Source organism: Papio anubis, chromosome X (genome assembly GCF_008728515.1).
Source record: "Papio anubis isolate 15944 chromosome X, Panubis1.0, whole genome shotgun sequence".
Classification (NCBI taxonomy): Eukaryota; Metazoa; Chordata; class Mammalia; order Primates; family Cercopithecidae; genus Papio; species Papio anubis.
Window position 1 is genome coordinate 55,836,261 of NC_044996.1, and position 24,143 is coordinate 55,860,403.

The 24,143-nt window shown below is 36.4% G+C and overlaps 2 protein-coding genes across 9 annotated transcripts in view; both read right to left on the reverse strand.

Moving 5' to 3' along the window:
* The window catches only part of DIAPH2 (diaphanous related formin 2), a 914,469-nt gene that overhangs the window by 715,030 nt on the left and 175,296 nt on the right, over positions 1-24,143 (reverse strand). For all 8 annotated transcript variants that reach the window (XM_021932747.2, XM_021932745.2, XM_021932750.2 and 5 more), the window contains one exon: positions 6,135-6,274. In XM_021932747.2, the coding sequence (XP_021788439.1) occupies positions 6,135-6,274 (140 nt within the window). The remainder of the gene's footprint in view (positions 1-6,134; positions 6,275-24,143) is intronic.
* On the reverse strand, positions 1,588-3,700 carry RPA4 (replication protein A4). Its single transcript, XM_009197910.2, has one exon. It carries the CDS (start codon positions 3,241-3,243, stop codon positions 2,458-2,460), a length of 786 nt encoding a protein of 261 aa, XP_009196174.1. The 5' UTR covers positions 3,244-3,700; the 3' UTR covers positions 1,588-2,457.

Consider the following 24,143-nt stretch of genomic DNA (forward strand, 5'->3'; position numbering starts at 1 on the left):
ATACATATATTTCATAAGCCTGTGAGCCATAGGAAAAAACCTCGGGTGGATTATAATCATCAATTACGTTTTTCAGGTTCCTCAGGCTTAAATGCCCCTGCCCAAAATAGTCAATAGTATGTCCCCAGGATTTGTATCTTATCCTCAAAAGGTGTGGCTAACAATCAGGGCAGGATCTTGGAGAAAGGGGATATTAGCCAAGTCATTCCCAATCTAAACAAAATTGAGAAAGTATGCATGCCAGGTGGGTGTTGAAAATGAACTTTAAAAATCTGCACCCTTTAACATGGACTAAATACGCTTGTATAAAACAATCCAGTGATTATTTTCTGCCTAAAATGTTTTTATTTCCACTGACATTATATCTAGACCTACTTACTACTTTTCCACTGCTATCTCTTACCTGTAGCAGAATCCACTAAAGCACATGATTCCATTCAGAAGAATAAGAGTTGGGAGGAGCAATTTTAAAAGTCTAAAACAACCCCAAGGAACACAGATAGAGGACAGTGCCCCTCAGAGGATGGGGGAGAAGCTGGTCTTCTGCCTTAAATTCAGGTGTACATATCTCTATGTATCAACTTGCAGGGACAAAAGCAGTTTGGCCTCCCAAACAAAACAAAAAAAAGAGTTTTTTCCCCCTCCTTCTGGAGGCATGCTCCTAGAGTAGGAAAAAAAAGTGGCTACCCATCTACTGGCCAGTTGAATCAGCTCAAGCAATTATGGGAGCGACCTATAATTACACTCATAAATATCAGATTTTAATGTCATGGTTTCTGAATTTGGGTAAGTGATATCACAAAAGAATACTGTATCTGCTAGACTATTTCTTTCAGCTCCACAATTCTAAGTATTATATATGCCCCTTGTTGCCTCTCCCCCAATATGATTTTCCCTAGGACAGGTAACCTTTTTCAACAAAAAGTGGTTCCGAATATTTTAGGTTTATGAAGACCAGAATTTTCAAAATGTCTGATAATTGAAGTAACAGGTTTATAGTATGTTATTCATTTGTGTTTTTCAAGAGTGCCATTTATGATTTCTTTACTTTCAAGGGGAAGAAAAATATGCATCACAAAGCTTAAGCAAGAATTGGTGGTAAGTTTTTCTAATGGCAGGCCATTTTCTGAAAGTTTTCCTGAAAGTACGGATTACTGGCAATGCTCCATTTAAGAGTTTTTTGTTTTTTTTTTCCAGTTTTCATGATTCAATTAGACAAATAATGTTCTTCTCTTCTATCTGAATATATATTATATATGAATATACATATATTATATAAAATATAATACATATTCATTCAAAAGTATGTATTTTTTCTTTCCTCTAATGTAAAATATTTAACACCTTGAAAGATACCATCTTTAGTGTATAGGTAACTGAGGGCTTTCTTTAATGGTCAATTATTTAAAAGTCTCACATAATTTATATAATCTACACTAAAATGTATTGTTAGAACTAGGCTATAGCATATGTTCTTGGTATTATATATAGAAAAGAAAAAATTCTGGATAATTAACTATTAATCCTTAAGGATATAAAAAAAAAGGCTTTTTCAAATGTACTTAGAAAAAAAATCACACAGGAAAGTTAAGATTTTATAAAACTATTTTAATAAAATATTTGAATAAATTTGTGTTAAACTCAGTAAGTTTCATTTCCTATGACTTGCTTCCCTAACCTCCTAAAAATTACCTTGTTATACATAAAACAGAGCATTTAGTAAAATAAATAATACACCAGCACATCAAACTTACAGAAACTCTGGCATCCATTTACCATGCAAGTACAATAAATTGTAATTTCATCCAAATACCACGTCATGTATGAAATAATCATTAAACCTCACCACATTAAAAAAAATTCAAAGACAACCTGGCAAAAATGATTTATTTAAACATAGTATAATCTTATTTTAAGAAAACATAAATTCATAGTAATGAGAGCAAATCACACATAAATGTTTGAACTGAGCATTAGAATTCACAAATTAATATCTTCAGCTCATTTGAATTAATGAAGTACTAAATACTATATTGAACAAGAGATAATATCATTATACGCTAAATCCAAACATGGAAAATAACTCTAACATAAAAACAAGCAAGACTTTTTGTTGTTGTCGTTTTTTGTCTTTTTTTGGGAAAAGAAGCTCCAACACAATTAAATAATACATTTCTACATTTTCTGTAGTTTTTCTTCCCCCCAAATCATCATGTTTCCATTAGCTTGCTAGTAAATCCTACAGAGTTGTCAATTTATCCATCACCGTCTCTCTCTGAGCTTCAAATATAGAAAATCTGAAGAGTTCAAAGCAGTTAGAAAAGCAGCGAGTTGACAAAGAATGCCACTTGAGATTTTTTTTTTTTTTTAGTCCTACTTCCTAAAAAGTCAACAGGTCAAAATTACTCTCAGCTGGATGCAAGGATCTTTGGAAAAGGAAAGGATGTTTTCCCTGCCTCAATCAGCAGACTTAAAATGCTCCTGATCCACAGTGGGATAGATGTGGCCCTCGACCGTGAGATATTCAATCGCTTCCTTAATGGCCTTGAGGCTAAGGTCGCAGAGCTGAGCTTGGAGGTCATAGATGCTCTTCCCTTCCTGTTGAGGACACTCATGAATCAAACGCAGCACTTCGTCCCGGATGAAACTGCGGTGACTCTCATCGTTATCCCCAGCATCATCCACTTCCGATGGAAACACAGGCACACTTTCTACAGTGGTATCACGACGGGCTTTATCCAGCATCATGTGTGCATTGACCGTTTCCAGAATATGCACAGTGAACTCGTTCATGTCCTCTAGGACATGAATTTTCAATACCTCAAGGGTCTTTGTTCCCGTGGGACATTTGAGGATACCAAACACTTTGACATATGCTCCGACTGACAGTGGAGTCACTTGCTTGACTTTTTCTCTACCAAACCACTGTCGGGCCTCGATTGGTTTCGCGGTCATATCATCAATTTTGTAACAAATGTGATTTGAAGCCTTCTCTGCCCCTCTGATTACCCCCACGATGGAGACCTGGGAAACTATAATTCCCCTAACCTTGAACACAGTGTCAAACACAGTAGAGCTGAGAAGCTGGTTCACATTACACGGTACAACGTCCTGAATTCGGACCTTAGGTCTTTGGGTCTTAATAGCAGGAGCTGCATCTCTCTCACACAATTGGTCACTGCCTCCACTCTCTCCATCAGCAGCAGAAATGCTGCCATAGCTCCCAAACCCACTGTTACTCATCTTCAAGACAGTTCAGGCCGAGGAGAAGGTGGGCTTTGGCTCGTCTAGGGCTCCACGGACAGCTTTGAGTTCTCCACAGAAAGCTTTGAGCTCTCCACAGAAGGCTTTAAGCTGTCTGAAAGGCTACGACTGAATGCTGGGAGCCTGAGGACGTGACAAGCTTCACGCTACCTGTGGACCAATCAGCTACCAGAATGCATCTGCTTCCAGCCAGTCAGGGTCGGCCACCTTCTCACCTGATGGCATAATCCTTCCCTGTGTGTCAGTGGTTGCTACATTCTAAAAGCCCCACACGAGGGGAGCCCTGTTGCTTAGCTGGTCAAAGCGCCTGTCTAGTAAAAGTCCCACGTGTAATTTCAAGCAAGCCTTTCCCAACATCTCTATAAAAATGCATTTTTACTAGTCCCCCTCTTCATTTCTTAATGCTACAACTTCTACAATTACTTTTTTTTTTTTTTTTTTTGAGATGGAGTCTCACTGTGTCTCCCAGGCTGGAGTGCAGTGGCGTGATCTCGGCTCACTGCAAGCCCCGCCTCCCGGGTTCACGCCATTCTCCCGCCTCAGCCTCCCAAGTAGCTGGGACTACAGGTGCCCGCCACCACGCCCGGCTAGTTTTTTGTATTTTTAGTAGAGACGGGGTTTCACCATGTTAGCCAGGATAGTCTCGATCTCCTGACCTCGTGATCCACCCGCCTCGGCCTCCCAAAGTGCTGGGATTACAGGCTTGAGCCACCGCGCCCGGCCTACAATTACTTTTAAAAGACTCATTTATTCATTCATTCAAACAACAATGCAACAGAAATTTTAGGAGCATGAAGTGCTTGGCAAAACGGTAGAGTGCTGTACGTTATGTGCAGGGGGAAAAATGCACCACCGTGGTTACTGTTCTCAAGAATTCACGTCCCCCGTTCATTCAAACCGTTAAAACCAGGAGCATTGGGCCGGGTGCAGTGGCTCACGCCTGTAATCCCAGAACTTTGGGAGGCCGAGGCAGATGGAGTACTTGAGGTCAGGAGTTCAAGACCAGCCTGTCAACGTGGTGAAACTCCGTCTCTACTAAAAATACAAAAATTAGGCAGGCGAGGTGGTGCACACTTGTAATCTCAGCTACCGGAGAAGCTGAGGCAGGAGAATCACTTGAACCCAGGAGGCAGAGGTTGCAGTGAACCGAGACAGCGCCACTGCACTCCAGCCTGGGTGACAAGAGCAAAACTCCATCTCAAAAACAAACAAACAAACAAACAAAAAAAACCTAGGAGTATTTTTTAAGAAATAGCAAGACAATCGTCTTTCAATGATTATCATACTCTAAGATAAGTCACATCTTAACACTGGCTTTTTAAAATTTTTTGTTGTTTTAAAATTGTAATTTTCCAGGTATTTTTGCCAAGTGCACTATAAATAAGTAATTAATATATTTCAATTTATACATAAATCCAAACTGAATGACTGAGCTCTAAATTATTTTCAAGGCTCTGTGGAAAGGACAGAAAAGTACAAGATTTAGGCCTATTACATATTAGGAAAAACATGGATAAAATCACAGTAAGTTTTTTATATACTCTTACAGAGTAAATTTTGAACTTCTAGCAGTTATACAAATAGATCCCAGATTTTTTTTTTTTTTTTTTTTTTTTTTTTTGTTTTGAGACAGGGCCTGGCTCTGTCTCCCAGGTTGGAGTGCAGTGGCGGGATCTGGGCTCACTGCAACCTCCACCTCCCGGGCTCAGGTGATCCTCCCACCTCAGCCTCCTGAATACCTGGGACCACAGGCACACACCACCACATCTAGCTGTCTTTTTTGTATTTTTAGTAGAGACGGGGTTTCACCATGTTGGCCAGGCTGGTCTCAAACTCCTGGACTCAAGCAATACACTTGCCTCAGCCTCCTGAAGTGCAGGGATTACAGGTGTGAGCCACCATGCCCGGCCAAGAATGTTTTGATATTTCATTGAAATTTTGTTTCTCTTTATAAAACATTTTATTTTGGGTGTTATTGATTTAAAGGCTTAATAAAGGAACCACAGTTACTGGAATCCACCATTGGCAAGTAACCTCCTAACAATCCTTTGTAGTTAGTTAATAGCTTAAATTAGTAGAGTTTTGAGGAGTGTATTAATGCTCTCATTTCTTTTACTGGTTAAAATAATTCACTTTTTGCTATCTCAAAATTACAGAAATATGTGGAGTATATCTAAAACTTATAGAAGAACATGAAGTTATATATACCTTTCAAGTTTTAAAAGAATAAAATTGACCAGGCACGGTGGCTCACACCTGTAATCCCAGCACTTTGGGAGACCAAGGCAAGTGGATCACGAGATCAGGAGTTCGAGACCAGCCTGGCCACTATGGTGAAACCCCTTCCCTACTAAACATACAAAAATCAGCCGGGCATGGTGGTGCGCGCCTGTAGTCCCAGCTACTCAGGAGACTGAGGTAGAAGAATTGCTTGAACCTGGGAGGCGAAGGTTGCAGTGAGCCGAGATCGTGCCACTGCACTCCAGCCTGAGCGACAGAGCGAGACTCCGTCTCGCACACACACACACACACACAAAAGAATAAAATCATGGAGCAAATATGCTTAATTTGCTTAATAAATAAATATATAATAATTATCTGAGCCCACAAATAGAGTTCCATGTAAATGTGGACATTTAACTTCTGGCTCTATGTTAATATTTGTATTCCTAAAATTGTACATTACTGGAGATCCAACTAAATATATTTTTAAAAGTTTACAACTTCACAATCAGATGCTGCTGCTTTATTAACATCAGACTTTTAGTCAGAAAATCCTGAGGTTTAAATAACAAAACTTATTATATTCCCAAACAATTACATACACTACAAATTGTATGAATCATACCAAAATGATAATAACGACTTACCTGACTGGATTGCTGGTTAAAGAAACCCTGAGGGATTCTAGGCAATTAAGAAGTTTCTCATCTGATATACCCGATCGTAATTCATGAACATATTCTTGTGAAGACAGGGTGCATTCATGTTTGCTGTTTTTCAGCCCACCCTAAAAAATAAACAAAGATACCATTTTAGACAACGTTTTTAAAAAAATTTTTAAGTAAAATAATGCACAGAATATTTATTTTGTTATATAAAAATGTGTGCAGAGTGCTACACACTTAAAAATTCTTGATCACAGAATTGATGTGTTAAAATTGTGTTGTATATATCTCAACATTTCCCTCGACCTCATTTAAAAAAAAAATTACAGTGCTGGTGCTCATGACCTGAATAGAATATGAACTTGAATTACACAAAGTGTCACTGACAGGGGTGCTTAAATTTACAATTCAGGCATTAGAATTAATATTAGCTAGTCCTCCTTAACCCAGAGGATAAGCATTCAAAAATCATCTTATTAATTTTCCTAGTTAAGATATGTACATTTGATTCCACAAAATCCAGCAAATAAAATTTAATATATACCATTATACATAACCCACATCTATTGAAAGATATCAGAGTTATCAGCCTTTCTAAAAAAATAAGTGAAAACAGTTATTAAAATGTAAAACAATATAGTCTCCAATTAGCATGTTAATTAATCAAATCAGTTGAAAGCATTCAACAGTTCCCAATTATTCCTCTCTGTTACTCTCAGGTTGTAGATTAATCTTAAAAAGTCATTAAATACATTTATCTGATAGTAACTAGTTTTTAACTTAATTTTCAATATAGACGGAGTTATTTCTAGAACTCATCTCATCACTGCTCCTTAACTTCATCATCTTGCTATAACTATATAAGTAGTTCAGGGAAAAGGCTGGGAGGAAAACATTGTCAACACATTCACTATACTAATACCTCATAGTTTCACATTCTAGACGCACCTAATCATAATTGCCCCTTTCCTATACTGTAATTGTATATCCCTGAATTAAGACTCCAAGCTTGAGTCCCATTTTACAGGTTCATACAAATTACACTCAGTTTCTGCTAAACATCTAAGGATACTTACCATAAAATAACATCATTAGGATATGATATATTATCATAAGAAATATAATATTATAAGGAGATTATAAGGAAAGGAATTTTTCCCCATTGGGTAGAGGTATTATCATTAGAGGATACGACATTTAAAATTAAAAAAACAATGTTAATAATGAGAAATGAGTTCCCTATGGTTTCACACTATTTGGGTTTTGATTGAGAATGCCTCCTCAATGTAGAAAGTGTTAATCATTCTTAATTTCTGAATTTTAAAAATCCCATTAAATGCTAAATTTTTTAAGTCTGATAAAGGCTTATAACATATAGGGGAACTCTATTCCCTTAGAGCTGTGGCACTATTATCATTATTATAGCACTTAAAATATTGTGGTAGAGGTCATTATTTGTGTCTGTCTCACTTCTACATTGGGAACTCCATCTATGCCACATAACTAACACAGGTCATGAATTTAGTGAGCCTCAATAAAAGTGTGTTATTATTGAACTTCTCCATAATAACTGCAGAACAAGGAATACGATTTCACTTTTAGCTCCTATATTTTGTATAATGGCCACTGACTTGGTATTTCTTGCTTTGTTATGAGAAACAGCAGATGTTAAAAATATATTGGATGGGCCAGGGATGGTGGCTCACACCTGGAATCCCAGCACTTTGGGAGGCTGAGGCGGGTGGAACACTTGAGGTCAGGGGTTCGAAATCAGCCTGGCCAACGTAGTGAAACTCCGTCTCTATTAAAAATACAAAAATTAGCCAGGCGTGGAGGCACATGCCTGTAATCCCAGCAACTTGGGAGGCTAAGACACGAGAATAGCTTGAACCCAGGAGGCGGAGGTTGCCAGTGAGCTGAGATCCCACCACAGCACTCCAGCCTGAGCCACAAAGCAAGACTCCGTCTCCTCCACAAATAAAAAAGTATACTGGATGAATCATCATCACCTAATTGGCACAGTAAGTAAAACCATCACTGAGAGATCATGTCCATATTCCTGTAACTTCCTTACACATCTATTATTCCACAAGGAATAACAGCAAGTAAATATTTAAAGCATAATTTTGCAAATTCAAAATTATAGTTTTATTTTTGCTTGGCCAACTCACTTTCTACAGCAATACAAAGTTCATCAGTAACAAGGGATCTATTTACTACATATGCCAGTCTGAAAACTACTAGTAAAAGGAATTAAAGTTTTCAAGTCTGTAGTCACACACCACTTTCATATAATCCTCAAAGTTATTTTTAAATTAATATATAAAAAGGCACCACTAATCCTCCCCTAGGGGATTGTATATGGAATTTAACCCTGTTGAGTGACCGTTGTATTTTGCAGTTTTCTCTGCCTTGAAAACCCTTACCCCAACCTCTCTATTGCTGGCTCCCATCATTTTAATCTCAGCCCCATAGTCTTCTCCCCACCCCACATTCTAATTATCATCGCAACACCATTTTAAATATCATTTACGATATTACCTCTATGAAAATTTATTTTTGTAATTCAGTTGCTTACTGTCTTCCGCACTAAAACACAAGCTCTTATAAGACAGGATTCTTGCCTGCCTTGTTCACCACTGTATCCTCAGATCTTAAGACAGTGTTTAAGTAAGCACTCAATACATATTTCCTGGATGGATGGATGGATGGATGGATGGATGGATGGATGGATGGAGAATAAACAAAAGGGTGGATGAGTGATGAGTTTCAACTTGTTGAAGATTCTAAGCTTAGTTTTGCTTCAGAATATTATAGTTCTGAGACTTTCAGTTATAATATATTCAAAGATGCTGAATATAGAACAGGTAAACTGAGACACTGTATTGCATGCTGAGGACAGCTCAGAGGTATTTCATATTGGGCATCTCATGGACACAGAACAATCTACTCAGAAAATGTTGGTTCCCTTTTTCTAATTGATTCCCTTCAGGATTAGTCTAATTGGAATATATGGTCATGGCCGAGGTACTCCTTATAGACAAGTGAGCCAGCCCATCACTTTGTGGCTCACTCCCACCCAAGTCTTAGAAACAAGCTTAAATTATATAATTTAGGATCCTCTCTGGTTATAAAGAATGGAAGCAAACAATCTACTGGAGCATGACAGAGAATATACAACTTTATAGAACAGACGCCTTTTACCAAGCTTAGAAAGACTTTGAGATTTTAACATAAGTTCATATTTGAAAGTTATAAAAATATGATAGCAAGCTAAGGCTGGACTGGCCCTTAAAGATCGGTTCTTCTGATACCCTCATTACAAAAATGAGGAATCCAAGTAATTGCCTAAGTTCACATAATTAGTAAGAGTATGAGACTAAAACAAATATTCTGGTCCTTGGATAGCTCCTTTCTCTACTATATACTACTTTTTCTCAATTTTGAATAAAATGTTAAAGCAACAAATATTTAATTCTGAAATCTCTATTACAAAATGTCAAGGTGTCAAAGTACCTTCAGCATAATCAATATGGTGCAAGATAATATTTTTAAAATCACCTAAAAACAAAATAGTGCAATACATTAGTTCTCATAATACTTAATAGGGCTGTAATACAAGAATGGCTTATTAACATCCTGTTCTGATACTGAACAAAGGAAACAACTAGATAATGGATGGGTAATAATGGAAATTTTAATTAGCTGCTCTGTATGAGATTAATGAAAATTACCACTGTGCCCATTTGATCTTTAAAAAATAATGCAGACAAAGTTAGCAATTAGCGTACATCATGCTATTCCAAACCTAGGTGAACAAAGAGCTTTCCTAATTTGAAGCCATTCCTTAATTTGAAAATCATTAGGATGGAGATACTAGTCAATGTGACTGTGCTTGTATTATTTTAAGACAGTAAACAAATAATCAAAAGGTAGTTTGAGTCAGTTTAATAGTCACAGATTCCCCTTGCTCTGATATGAAATGGTAAAATCAACAGCAGAGAAGCAATATTCTAAGAAAGAACACTTTTAGTTTGCAGTGGAGATAACCACTTCTGAGTTTAGATGGACTTAGTCTGAGTATGGTCTGTCATTTTTAAATGTAAAAACAGATTTACTTACAATTTGAGAAAAGGCTTTATGGTTCTTAGCTGTAAAGGTATCTTGCTGCAGACACTAGACAGAACTATTGATTGTACACAAGTCTTTTCAGCTACAGCATGCACACAGATAGCAATTACTATCAGGGATGTCATTTTCAAATAGGATGGACAATATTTTCATGAAAACAGTAATTTTGTTAGTGTTATTGACCACGATTTATAAATCCTAATGAAGTCCATTTCTTTGGCTATTTTAATCAAATGAGTTTCTTATCTATCATTGTGTTCTCTGAAAATATAACGCTATAGATTAACATATTTGGGATTATATCTACAGAGGTTCACACTGTTGTTCTTGGAGGCTCCTACAGCTTTCAAACATAAGAAATCAAAATGCCATTTTCATCATCATCAGTTCCTTGAGTTCAAGGAGGAAAGGGAGACACAAAATACGTGCCATATCCAAGTGAATCTATTTATTTATTCTGATAGCTGTATATTTAGTGGAATAGAGAATGCTATATATTGCAGAACCTTTAGATGGCTTCTCTCCATTTTTGTAAGAAAGCCATCTCTTACTGGCAGAGTAATAGAGTTATGTAATTTATGTATCAAAAATATAAAAATATATTAAAATCAATTTATATAATAAAACTTAAAATAATTTAAAATGCAATTTGCACTGAAAAATATTTTTTAATGGCACAAAAAAATGTAGGGTAAAAGATACTACATATTACCAATTGAAGTCTACAAGAAAAAAAACTACACAGAAAATTACTGTCATGAGATTAACTTCATATTGTGTCATTTCCCATTGCAGGAAACACTGTTTCTAACTAAGGTATTTTCAGAGGATGAAAATAATAGGCAAAACGAGAGAATATATCCCAAATTATAGGGCAGAGGTGATAAAAGCTTTTCTACAGCAATGTATAAGCATCATAATTCTTCAGATTATATGTGCCATTTTTCCCAAAAGAATTTGAATAAGTTTATTAAAATATGATCAGCTAAAATGTTTCATGAAAGAAAAGTATAAGGTTTTCTATGATGAAATCATTTATTGTTCCCTTATTGAAGCTTTTGTATATTAAATATCAATTAAGCATTTCATCCCCAAATTACAGACTCTTAGACTGTCACAGAACAAATATTTAGATCATTTTCTGAGCACTTGTATTACAGATTGTGTATCTCTGATTCAAATGCTTGGGACCAGAAGTGTTTCAGAATTCTGGTTTTCTCCAATTTTGTAATCTTTGCAAATACATAATGAGATATTTTGCAGACAGGACTCAAGTTGAAACACGATATTTATTTTTGTTGTATATGCACCTTATACAAATAGCCTGAAGATAATTTCATACAATGATTTTAATAATTTTGTGTATGAAACAAAGTTTTGGCTACATTTTAGCTGCAGCTCAACACATGAGGTCAGGTGTGGAATATTCCATTTGTGGCATCATGTTGGTTCTCAAAGTTTTGGATTTTGGAGCATTTTGGATTTTGGATTAGAGATGCTCAGCCTGTATTAGAAATGTCAAGTACACAAACTCTAAACATAGTTTTAAATTCTGTGTCCATATTGTTACCTCTTATGTTATGAAAGACATATTTAACCAATAGAGTATAGAGGAAAATACTTCATAATAATTTCAAATAATTACTCAGTTAAATATTCAAAAAGTTTAGATTTTAACATTAAATGAAACAAAAAGGTGATATTTTAAAGTAGAATATTAATCCCAAAACACTAACCTCCGTTTCTTTTAAAACAACAGCCTCATTTGACCTAGATACTCTCAAAGATATGGACAACTGAAGGCTAAACTATCATTAACTGATTTCCTAGTGAAAGCAAACTAAAATATTTAATGATAATCAATATTAGTCAATCTGGATAATAAGCAATCAATTTGACATATTTCTTTTTCATATCAATAATGTATAGTCTATTCTATACTTAAAATCCACACATACTTCTCTTTTAAAACTAGTGTTAAGCAATTATGGTGAACAGTAGGCATACGGGTGAATAATAGCAAGTAAATCTTTAAAACCGTGAAGTGTGTCTACTAGTATTTTCTATGAGCCCCTATCATTATCCATGGTACTTGAGGCAAAACAAATACACATTAGGTTTCTCTTTTATTTGACAGAGGCCTTTGAGATATATCAGATAATCAAATGTAAAAAGATATAAAGTCAGGGGTTCTTATCCTGGGGTCTAAATTTAGGGGGTATGTGAATTTGTAAAGTAAAAAATATTTTCAGTAACCTCTTACTTAAATCTAGTACTTCTTTCAACTACGAATATAGGAAACAGATTACAGTGGTATTAGCAGCCCCTGCAACTTGGTCACCAAGTCACATATACTTTCCTGTTGTACCATACATACTACATTTGTGAAAATACCTTAACTATCATTTATGCTTATCAATTCTTCAAAATTACTTGAGTCATACAACCTGCCACTTTATCTTGTTATTTAATAAATATTGTAAAGAAGTACAATTACTGTGTCTCAATTTTTTAATCAAACTATTTTCAGATATTTGAAATATGCATGCAGTTCTAAGAAATAATGCAGAGAGATCCCTTTTCCCCAATGGTAACATCTTGGTAATCTATATTACGATATCATGACTGGGATACTGACATTGATAAAACCCATCTATCTTATTTAAATTTCCCTAGTTTTATTTGTACTTATTTATGTGTGTATTTTATATGTGTGTGTGTGTATATATATATGCACTTCTATGCAGTGTTGTCATGTGTAGATTCAGGTATACAAACACCACAACCAAGATATGGAACAGTTCTATCACCACAAGGATCCCCCAAGTAGGGCTTTCAATAACCACATCCATCTCCCTCCCACAGCCCTCCACCCCAGCAACCACTAACCTATTCCCCATTTCTATCATTTTTTTCAAAAGTATCATTTATAAATGGAATCACATCAAGTTGAAAAGCTTCTGCAAAGCAAACGATCAACAAAGAGACAACAGAATAGGAAAACATATCTGCAAACTATACATACATCTGACAAGAGATTAATAACCAAAATATTTAAGAAGCTCAAGCAACTCAATAGGAAAGATCTAATAATATGATTTTTTAAAATGGGCAAAAGATCTCAATAGATATGTCTCAAAAGAAGACATACAAAAGACAAACAGGTATATGAAAAGGTGCTCAGTATCATTCATTGTTGGAGAAAAGCAAATCAAAACTACAATGAGATATCATCTCACCCCACTTAAAATGGCTTGTATCCATCCAAAAGAAAGGCAATGACAAATGCTAATGAGGATGTGGAGAAAAGGGAACCCTCATACACTGTTGGTGGGAATGTAAATTAGTACAACCACTATTGAAAACAGTATGGAGGTTCCTCAAAAAACTAACAATTGAGCTACCATTTGGTCCAGCATTCCCACTGCTGGGTATATGCCAAAAAGAAAGAATCAGTATATTGAAGAGCTATCTGCACTCCCATATTTATTGCAGCACTATTCACAATAGCAAAGATTTGGAAACAACCTAAGTGTCCATCTACAGACAAATGGATAAAGAAAACGTGGCACAGGGGCCGGGCACGGTGGCTCACACCTGTAATCCCAGCACTTTGGGAGGCCGAGGCGGGTGAATTGCCTGAGGTCAGGAGTTTGAGACCAGTCTGGCCAATGTGGTGAAACCTTGTCTCTACTAAAAATACAAAAAGATTAGCCAGACGTGATGGCATACACCTGTCATCCCAGATACTTGGGAGGCTGAGATGGTAATTGCTTGAACAGGGGAGGTGGAGGTTGCAGAGCCAAGATCACCCCACTGCACTCCAGCCTGGGTGACAGAGCAAGACTCCGTCTCAAAAAAAAAAAAAAAGAAAAGGAAAAAGAAAATGTGGCACATATACACAATGGCATACTATTCAGCCAGAAAAAAAGAATGAGATCCCATCATTTGCAACAACGTGGATGGAACTGAAGGACATTAGGTTAAGTGAAATAAGCCAGGCAAAGAAAGACAAACATCTCATGTTCTCATTTGTGGGAGCAAAAATTTAAAACAATTGAACTCATGGAGATAAGAGAGTAGAATGATAGTTGCCAGAGGCTGGGAAGTGGACCGGGAGGGGAAGTGGGGATAGTTAATGGGTACAAAAGTATAGTTTAACAGAATGAGTAAGATCTAGCATTTGACAGCACAATAGGGTGACTATAGTCAACAATAATTTACTGTACAATTAAAGATAACAAAAAGAATTTGTTGGAATGTTTATAATAGAAATAAATGATAAATGCTTGAGGTGATGGACACTCCATTTACCCTGATGTGATTATTATGCATTGTATGCCTGTATCAAAACATCTCATGTACCCCCTTAAGTATATATACCTACTATGTACCTATAAAGAAAAGGAATGTCATTTATATGAAATCATACTATATGTAACCTTTTAGCACATGAGCTTCTTCCATTCACCATAATGCCCTGGAAAGGCACACAAGTTATTGTGTATATCAATAGTTTGTACCTGTTTATTGCCATATAGTATCCCATAGTATGGATAATACAGTTTATTTAACCACTCACCCATTAAAGAACATTTAGGCTGTTTCCAATTTTTATCTACTATGAATAAAACTATGAACATCCAATGCACAGGTTTTTGTGTGAACATATGTGTTTATGTCTCTGGAATGTGTCATAATTTCTAAAAACAATTTTATAAGTATATTTTAATATGATTGGTTTCCTTTATAATCCTATGTCCTTTGTGTTTTACATCTAAAAATATGATTCTAAAAAGGTTCCCATAAATTCACCAACTTTCAGAGGGGCCCATGGCACAAAACAAGTAAGAACCCTTCTAGTAGCCTGTTACCTCTATTTTGGAATTACACTGCCTTTACTCCACCCACTGTCCTAGGAAAGAAGAAAAAGTATACTACCATTTTAAATAGAGAAAGTTCATGTATGTAAATAACGACTTTAAAAAATGGGCAGGATTTGATCAATGATAATGTCCAACAGGATAACCAATACATTTCACATAGGCAATCTCTTCATTGTACTGCTTAAAGATAGGAACAACACTAAGACTTACCAACATTTGTTGTGTTGGGGCAAAGATTATGAAGGTATTTAAATAAAATGGTTTCCCTCTCTGCTTTACCATTTTGTAAATCCAATTCCAAGAGTAACTTTAGACAGTATAACAAAGCAAGTTTAATAATACTTTTGCAGATTATAAATGTTTCCTACAGCCTAGATATAAACTGCATTTTAAGTAGGTAATGAAGCTATAAATTGTAAATGAAATAAAGAAATATTCCTTTCACAAAACAAAAAATTACCCTATTATTTTCAAAACACTAGCCTTCTAAACATTTTAGTAAGTGTTATCAGACAAAATGAACACACTGAATTTTATCAGTTCCTTCTCTACCTGCTGATGGGAGGTAGTGCACCAATAGTAAAATGGCCAAAGGATAGGAAAACAAGGAAAAATAAAAAGAAATGTAACTAATTGACATGTTAATAAATGGATGTGTGCTTCCAGCACTGAATGGGGTTGATAGATTTAGAGATCAAGGATACCTTACACTTGTATAGCAAAAACAGCTTTCACAACTTTTCCTGCATAATATTTCATCTGAATCTAACAACAGGGAAGATATTACTAAAATCATGTTTTCTTCAGCTGTGAAAATTGAGTCATGGAGAAGTCATGTCTCGTCTGAGACTATATCTAACTGTCAGAAGCAAGGCTAGAACCCAAGCTATAGAGTCGCTCTCTGAGGACAGTATGAAACCATCTTCAAAGAGGCATAATTTGTTCCCAAAGGAAGATTATAACAAAAAGGGAAAAGCAGGCAAAAGTTTCCAAAATATTCCTTACCTTAATAGCTGTATGAATTTAGTCAAGTGATTACTTGACTTCCTGGGCCTGAGGTTCCTTATCGGCAAAATGGGAACAATAAAGCATCTACCCTCCTCAGGCTTGTCATAAGGGTGAATAAGGATCCTGGTCAAACATAAGGTCTGGTATATAATAAGCACTTAACTAATGTTTGGTGCCATTATATATTATTTTATCATTAATTAGTGAGCACTTTCATTGCCTAGTTAACTGCTCATGTTACAAAGTTATTAGTTTCTGTTCACCAAAATTATTCAAGCAAAGACCTGCCACTAGGTCTGAGATGCTGGAAAAGGATTCTTACCTTAGGTAGGAGAAGACTCTTATTTTCTTTTTCTTTTTTTTTTTTTTGAGATGGAGTACAGTGGCGGAATCTCGGCTCACTGCAACCTCCGCCTCCTGGGTTCAAGTGATTCTCCTGCCTCAGCCTCCTGAGCAGCTGGGACTACAGATGTGCGCCACCACGTCCAGCTAATTTTTGTATTTTTAGTGGAGACGGGGTTTCACCATGTTGGCCAGGCTGGTCTCGAACTCCTGACCTTGTGATCCACCCACCTCGGCCTCCCAAAGTGCTGGAATTACAGGCATGAGCCACTGCACCCAGCCTGAGAAGACTATTATTTTCAAATTATTCTGGGGGTCCATGGAGTTCCTTGAGGTGTTTGCAGGGTTGCCTTGGAGGATGAGGGAATATGCAAAAAGGAAGGCTCCTGGGGAGACTTCCCAAGTCTCTGCTCCCCCAATAATGAGGGCATTTACACATTTATCTTCTAATTTATTCATATCCCACATATGATTTTTTATGAATAAGCTGTTCTGATGTTAAATAAAATAAGGTTTTAAACCCACTGAGCTAGATGATCCCAAAGGTCCTGCCCTGTTGAATCTATGATTTGGAATATGCCACTATATGCATACTAAAGCAAAAGCTTTTCTTCTTTAAAGTATAAAATTTTAATTGGACACTATATTCTCTGCACACACATTGATTATATAGATTCTCAGTTTCTTTTCACAAAATAGACTACAGAGACACAAGGCATCTATCTCTTATTGTGTATATGGTACACTTTTTGTAATAGAATATTACCAGTCAACATGAATTGACTTCCCATGAGGTTCCAAGCACTGAGAGTACACAGATAAGCAACGATATATCCTCACCATCCCAGCAGAGCTTATTCAGGTGTGGTAAGCAACAACATGCAGACCACTGTCAATGTGATAAGTGCCCTCAAAATAGATAGGGGGTGGTACGGGAGTTTGAAGGTCCAAGGACTTGACTCTATGTGGGGGAAGAAGGTCTGCCCAGCTGTAAAAACTGTTCACCAAAGGTAGATAAGGCTATTTCAGTCAGAAATTACAAAAAATATTGAGTCATAATACAACATGCTATGTTTGAGGATTTGCTAGATCAAGATACCCGGAGCTCACAGCAATGTTACTCAAACTGGGATCCTTGAACATAGTCTTAATCATCCCTGAGTCTGGTAAGGTAATGTTAAAATTCTGCAGTTTCATTCTTAATATGATAAAGCTAAGCATAAGCTGGATCATCTAGATAACTACCTTATAACCAAGTCCTGCCAACTAATCTCAGCATCCATATATGCACACTGTTACCAGGAAGTACAACTTTCATTATCGCTGGCTAATGAGATGGCCTTAGTGTGAAAACACATAGGTACCAAAATAAAGACCAAATGACATCGCAGCATGCTATACCAATCAAAATTTAACCACAGATCAGAGAACACTAGTGGCACAATTGGGTTATCCTATGGCACGGTAGGCACTGAGAACCCAAAAGTGCCCACACTGTAATATATTCACATTGTAATTGGTAATTTAGAGTCAGCAAATGATTACTTAAAATAATGTTAATTTAAATTTTATGGGTTTTGTATTTAACATGTATATTTCATAAGTTGTATAAGAGATACTGCTATAGTGTGTACCTTATGTTGCTATGTAGTTAAACAGTATAATGAAAATATTTAAAGTTAACACTGACATCTTTGAAATCAAATAGTATCTTAGTGGGATACTCTTCTGGTTAATATTTAAAAGAGGAATGACTTGCTTATATTAGCATATGTAAATTCAAAAAATATATGAAAGTTGATTGGGGGAATTTCAATAAACTAATTTTACCTAACAAATTCAAACATACGTGTTTATTTTCTATAGCAGTGATGGATGTATAGGTTATTCAAGCCTTTTGTGATAAATAATTCATTTTTGCTGCATGAACCAATTTTAGTTCTAAAATGGTATACAGTGAATCATGAAATACTGCTTACCCCAAAGTGTCCTATCCTAACTTGAAAGAACAACCTGGCCAGGTGCAGTGGCTCACGCCTGTAATCTCAACACTTTGGGAGGCCGAGGTGGGTAGATCACTTGAGGTCAGGAGTTCGAGACCAGCCTGGCCAACATGGTAAAACCCCATCTCTACTAAAAATACAAAAAATAAGTTGGGTGTGGTGGTGCGTGCCTGTAAACCCAGCTACTTGGGAGGTTGAGGCAGGAGACTCGCTTGAACCCAGGAGGCGGAGGTTGCAGTGAGCCGAGATCATGCCACTGCGCTCCAGCCTGGGTGACAGAGCAAGACTGTCTAAACAAAACAAAACAAAAAACCCAACCTGATAAGAAAACTGAGCTAGTACTTGAGCATATAGACTTCGTAGGGTTTTTATAAAAGTACAAACAATGTTCTGGCCCATAAGTGCTATATATCATGTCATAGTTAGAGGTTATGCCAATAGAAACAGCAGTATAGCATTACCCAATATGATGGCATTACTTTTACAGATTACCAACCATCTGTTTCTGCTGGTAGCATTCTTACCTCTAAGGACCTAAGTTGTGAATTTGAATATATGGAAACACACATTTCTGTTTCCTCAAAACAATTATTTTAGAAACAATATTTTTTTCATGGTTCACATTATACAATTTACTATTCTAGCATGTCATTTACTTCTCAGAGAAAAAATTAATATAATCTAACAATTCAACAGACATGCACACACGTGTCTCCAAAAGGCTTCATTTCTTTCTTCTACATTCCAAAGTAGGATATAGATACTAAATATTTTCAATAAGTAATGTAATCAGTAATCTCATAGACTTTCTCACAAAATGAATGAGCCTTTCAACTTATTAAATATATTCAGTGAAGATTTTGTATAGCAAAGAATAAAAAGTACAACTCATATGATTTTTTTAACTGCATGTTTACTTGATGTTAAATATACAATTTATGCTAACCAAATCTGACATCAGTTAGTGGGCTCTGCTGCCAATTCCATATTCCTTTAAACAAGACAAGATAAAATAACAAAGAAAAGTCAGCCATCTAGAGTTCAATAGGTTAAGGCACTATTCTGACACTTCCAACTAGTACAATTAAGGGCAAAACACTCTCAAAAGAAAAGACTGCTATATGAAGTATGTCTCTGGGAAAAATAAGAAATCTTGAAAAAACAAAAACCTGAATATTCCTTAGGCTATTAGAAAAATTGGGGCATGTTGCAGGCAAGTATTAATATTGTTATGCAGATCCACTTAGTCAAGGAATATAATAAGAAATTCTAGGAGGAACGAGGCATGATCCTAAGCATTGAGAGGAATATGAACATTCACAAAGCTCCTGCCTGGCAAGAGCTCTTCATATAAGGCCAGAGACTGGCCTCATCTCTAAAAGCATGTCTAGTTACAAACTGTATTTACATACAAAAGCAACCAACTGATTACAATTGATTTACTCCCTTGATATGATACAGGAGTGAGGGGTAACTAATTTTGGAGTCATGAAAATTTGATTTGAATCCAGTAGTCTGCTACTTAAGACCACTGTTTAATTGTACAAGTAACAATTTTTTCCAGTTTCAATATATCTTATAGAATTGTTTCGAGGATTTAAATATAAATAAATGTAAAGCGTCTGGCCCTATGCCTGACACATAGTTAGGTACACAATGGACATTTATTGCCTGTCCAAACATCATCATCAGCAATATCCAATTCTTGAGTGTACTATGTGCCATTCACTGTACTACTCACTAAATTTATTATCCTAATCCATAGAAACAACCTTGGAAAGCAACAATTACACTCATTTTATAAATGGGAACAAAAATTCACAAAATTTCAAAAACTTTATCTGAGGTCACAAAGCTAGTAAGTATGAGAGATCCAAACTACGGACTATTTGAACTCCTTCCAGGAGCCTGCAAGGCCCTGGGTAATTTTTCTACAACTTCATCTGATTCCCTCCCCTGCCCCCAAATTACTAACTTCCAAACTGGTCTCTTATCTGGCACTCAAACACTCAAAACCCATTCTCACATTAGGACCTTTGCATGTGTTCTTCTTTTTGCTTAGGGGGCCCCTTTCCCGAATTTGAGCATGGTTGTCTCCTTCCCATCATTCAAATAACCCCTCCTCACACAGGCCTTCTCTGGCCAACCAATATGATGCAGCACACAACTAACTCACTTATACCTACTGTTCCATTATTGGAACAATAAGCTTGTGGGAGTTATTATATCCTACTGCTCAGGGTCATCGCCAAGGTCTGATTTTTCACATAAAAAGTCTGCAGCCTCTGGCATAAATGGGTTAAAATGTCATCTTAACAAAAAAGAACACTCAATGTTTTAGTCTTTTGGAGGCTCATTCTTATTTGGTATTTTCTTTGTTTATTCTTCTGTTGACTATCTGTCCCTCTTCACTAAGGCGTTAGGTTGTTGTTGTTGTTTTTTTTTTTTTTTTTTTTTGAGACGGAGTGTCGCTCTGTCGCCCAGGCTGGAGTGCAGTGGCCGGATCTCAGCTCACTGCAAGCTCCGCCTCCCGGGTTTACGCCATTCTCCTGCCTCAGCCTCCCAAGTAGCTGGGACTACAGGCGCCCGCCACCTCGCCCGGCTAGTTTTTTGTATTTTTTAGTAGAGACGGGGTTTCACCATGTTCGCCAGGATGGTCTCGATCTCCTGACCTCGTGATCCGCCCGTCTCGGCCTCCCAAAGTGCTGGGATTACAGGCTTGAGCCACTGCGCCCGGCCAGGTGTTAGGTTCTTAACAAACTGGGGTTTAAAACGCTTCAAAGTATAATAGTTAATTTCTACCATTCAGATTTTAGGTAGATTTTAGTATTTGGTTCTGAATATTAGAGCTCTTTTGGAAGAACACAAAATGCATTAGAAAAAAATATTTCAGTAATCCCTTTAGAATCCCTGTAAGGTGAGACATATTATCCCCGTTTTACAGATTGGGAAAGTTCTTTAATCAAATTTGGCCATGATACACAATGACAAATGGATGTGGGAATAAAGCCTAGGGCATCTGATATCTAGTTCAGTGTCCTATCCATTCGTCTTTCTCTCTCATGACTTCAGCAGTTCTCACTGCCCTAAAATGCAGTCCAGGATTGCTTATTCTCCAAAGGACTGGCTCAGTTGTCAAGGCCACAAAGATACAGAACTCACACAAAAATTCACTGCTTTAGTTTGGGGATTTAACACAGTAATGCAATTTCAGAGAACAACAACCCAGCACACACACACAAGAGATTCCAAGTGTAAGAAAACACATCATGTACCCACTGCCTTCAGAACAAGATTCAAATATGTATGCCAGATAATATTCTTTGTTTAATTAATTTGATAACCGTACACACAGTTATCCATTTTTTATCCATTTTTAACAGTATTCTGTTAATATTCTGTTAAAGAAAGTACAATACTGTTAAAGAAACTAAAAAGCCCTACCCATGTGGTAAGATGGATATTCTTTTACAATGCTGATAGCAACGGGCAGATTTGTCGTAACATTTCTGGAAAGTCATGTGAAAAAAAAAAAAAAAAAAAAAACTAAGTGCCTCAAAAAGTATGACTTATTTTTGACCTAATAATGCTACTTCTAGGAATCTTTCACAGGAAACAATCTGAAATGTAGCTAGAACTTCATGTTCTAAGTTATTCATGACATCATTTTTATAACAGAGAAACTTGTAAATACATTGAACAGTGCAAATATAGGGAAATAAAGAGGTAAACTTTGATTAGCTATTTAAAATGGAATATTATGCAGCCATTAAAAATTGTTTTGAGACAGGGTCTCACTCTGTCTCCCAGGCTGGAGTGCAATGGCATGATCACATATCACTGCAGCACTGACCTCCCGGGGTGAAGCGATCCTCCCACCTCCCCATCCTGAATAGGTAAAATTATAGGTGCATGCTACCATGCTCGGCTAATTTTTTATATTTTTAGTAGAGACAGGCTTTCCCCATGTTGCCCAGGCTGATCTCGAACTCCTGGGCTCAAGTGGTCTGCCCGCCTTGGCCTCCAAAATTGCTGAGATTACAGGCGTGAGCCACTGTGCCTGGCCTATTAAAGTATTTTAATGATGTAGAAATATATCTTTGACTCAATATTATTTAAAATGAGATATAAAACTCTAGGTACAGAATGATTTCAATTAGGTTAAAATGTCTCTGTCATCTAAATAGTAATTTATGGCAATGTTAATGATAATTATACCTAAGTAACAGGATTTTAGATACATACTCTCCTCTTTAAAATTTCCTTTGTTTTCAGATTTTCTAAATTAAAGATTTTACTTTTATAATTGAAATACATTAAATATTATTTTAAAAAGAAAGCTGTACCAATTGTTATGGTCAAATTTACTCAAAAAACATGGATATATGGTTTCAATAAAAAGAGTGATAATAAAAGAGTTGAGAGGTGAAAGAAAAATAAGAAAGGAGCTGTACAAAATAGTACAGGAAAAAAATGTAGAACCAAAAAAAAAAAAAAAAAGGAATAATGAGAACACAAAGAAAGCACTCATAACAAAGCAGGTACGGCCTCTCCTACTTCAACCAAGAAAGATTTGTACGTTTTCAACCTCAATCACTTAGAGGATGGTTATTCAAGTATGTACCACCTCCTTTGTTAAAGAAGACCCAGGACACATCTTTATAGACAGACATTTATGAGTAAAGCACATTTACAAAGGGAAGTGGAGGTGAAAGAATATGTATTACACAACACCCGAAGTTCTGCACTCAAGCAGGAAAGACAAAAAAATTTCCCCATAAAGCGTTTCTCATATATATTTCCTTCAGGTAATTTATTTCTCAAGTCCTAACACCTTCTTGTTGACTACACAGTGAATGATTAGGACAAGACTTAAACCTTGCCTTAAAAGTTTACAGTCCACGATTCTTTGAAAGTCCAAGGCAAAAATAACCACAGTAAAACAAATGAGCAACCAACAATAAGAAGAGAACTCTGACTGGTTGTAGTGTGATGGCATTGTTTTAATGGTCACTGTATACATGAATACAAAACCAGTCTACTTCTTTAAAAAATATATGTTGACAAGACCATGCATACAGGCACACATACATAAATTTACAGAGAAATCCAGCTAAAGTTCGAATTCCAGATATGGTCAAGATCACCTAATTTACGATAGCACTAGCTGGAACTCTGTACATAGTGCTCAGTCTTGGGAATTCACGGCAATTATCCAATGAGTGTCTACTACATATAAGACACTATGTTAGGTAAAACAGAGACAAATGAAGTTCCCTTCAAGGAACTTAAAGAAAGGGGGAATGCTCATTAACCTCAGTGAAGTGTCACCATTACAATGATCATTCGTTCAAATACTTACTGAGTTACTCATTCATTTCCAGTCATTACTGAAAATGTACCGTGTTTGGCATTGTGCTTGTTGTTAATAATATACTGACCAAGAAGACAGTGCTCAAATTTGAAGTTAAAAATCTAAACCTTAAGGAGTTGACAACACAAGCCCAAACCATACAAATGCATTCAATGAATACTTACCACGCATCTACTATGGGCCAGACACTCTGCTAACTCTATGGATATGGTAGTAAACCAAAGGTACAATGCTACTCAGGTGGCCC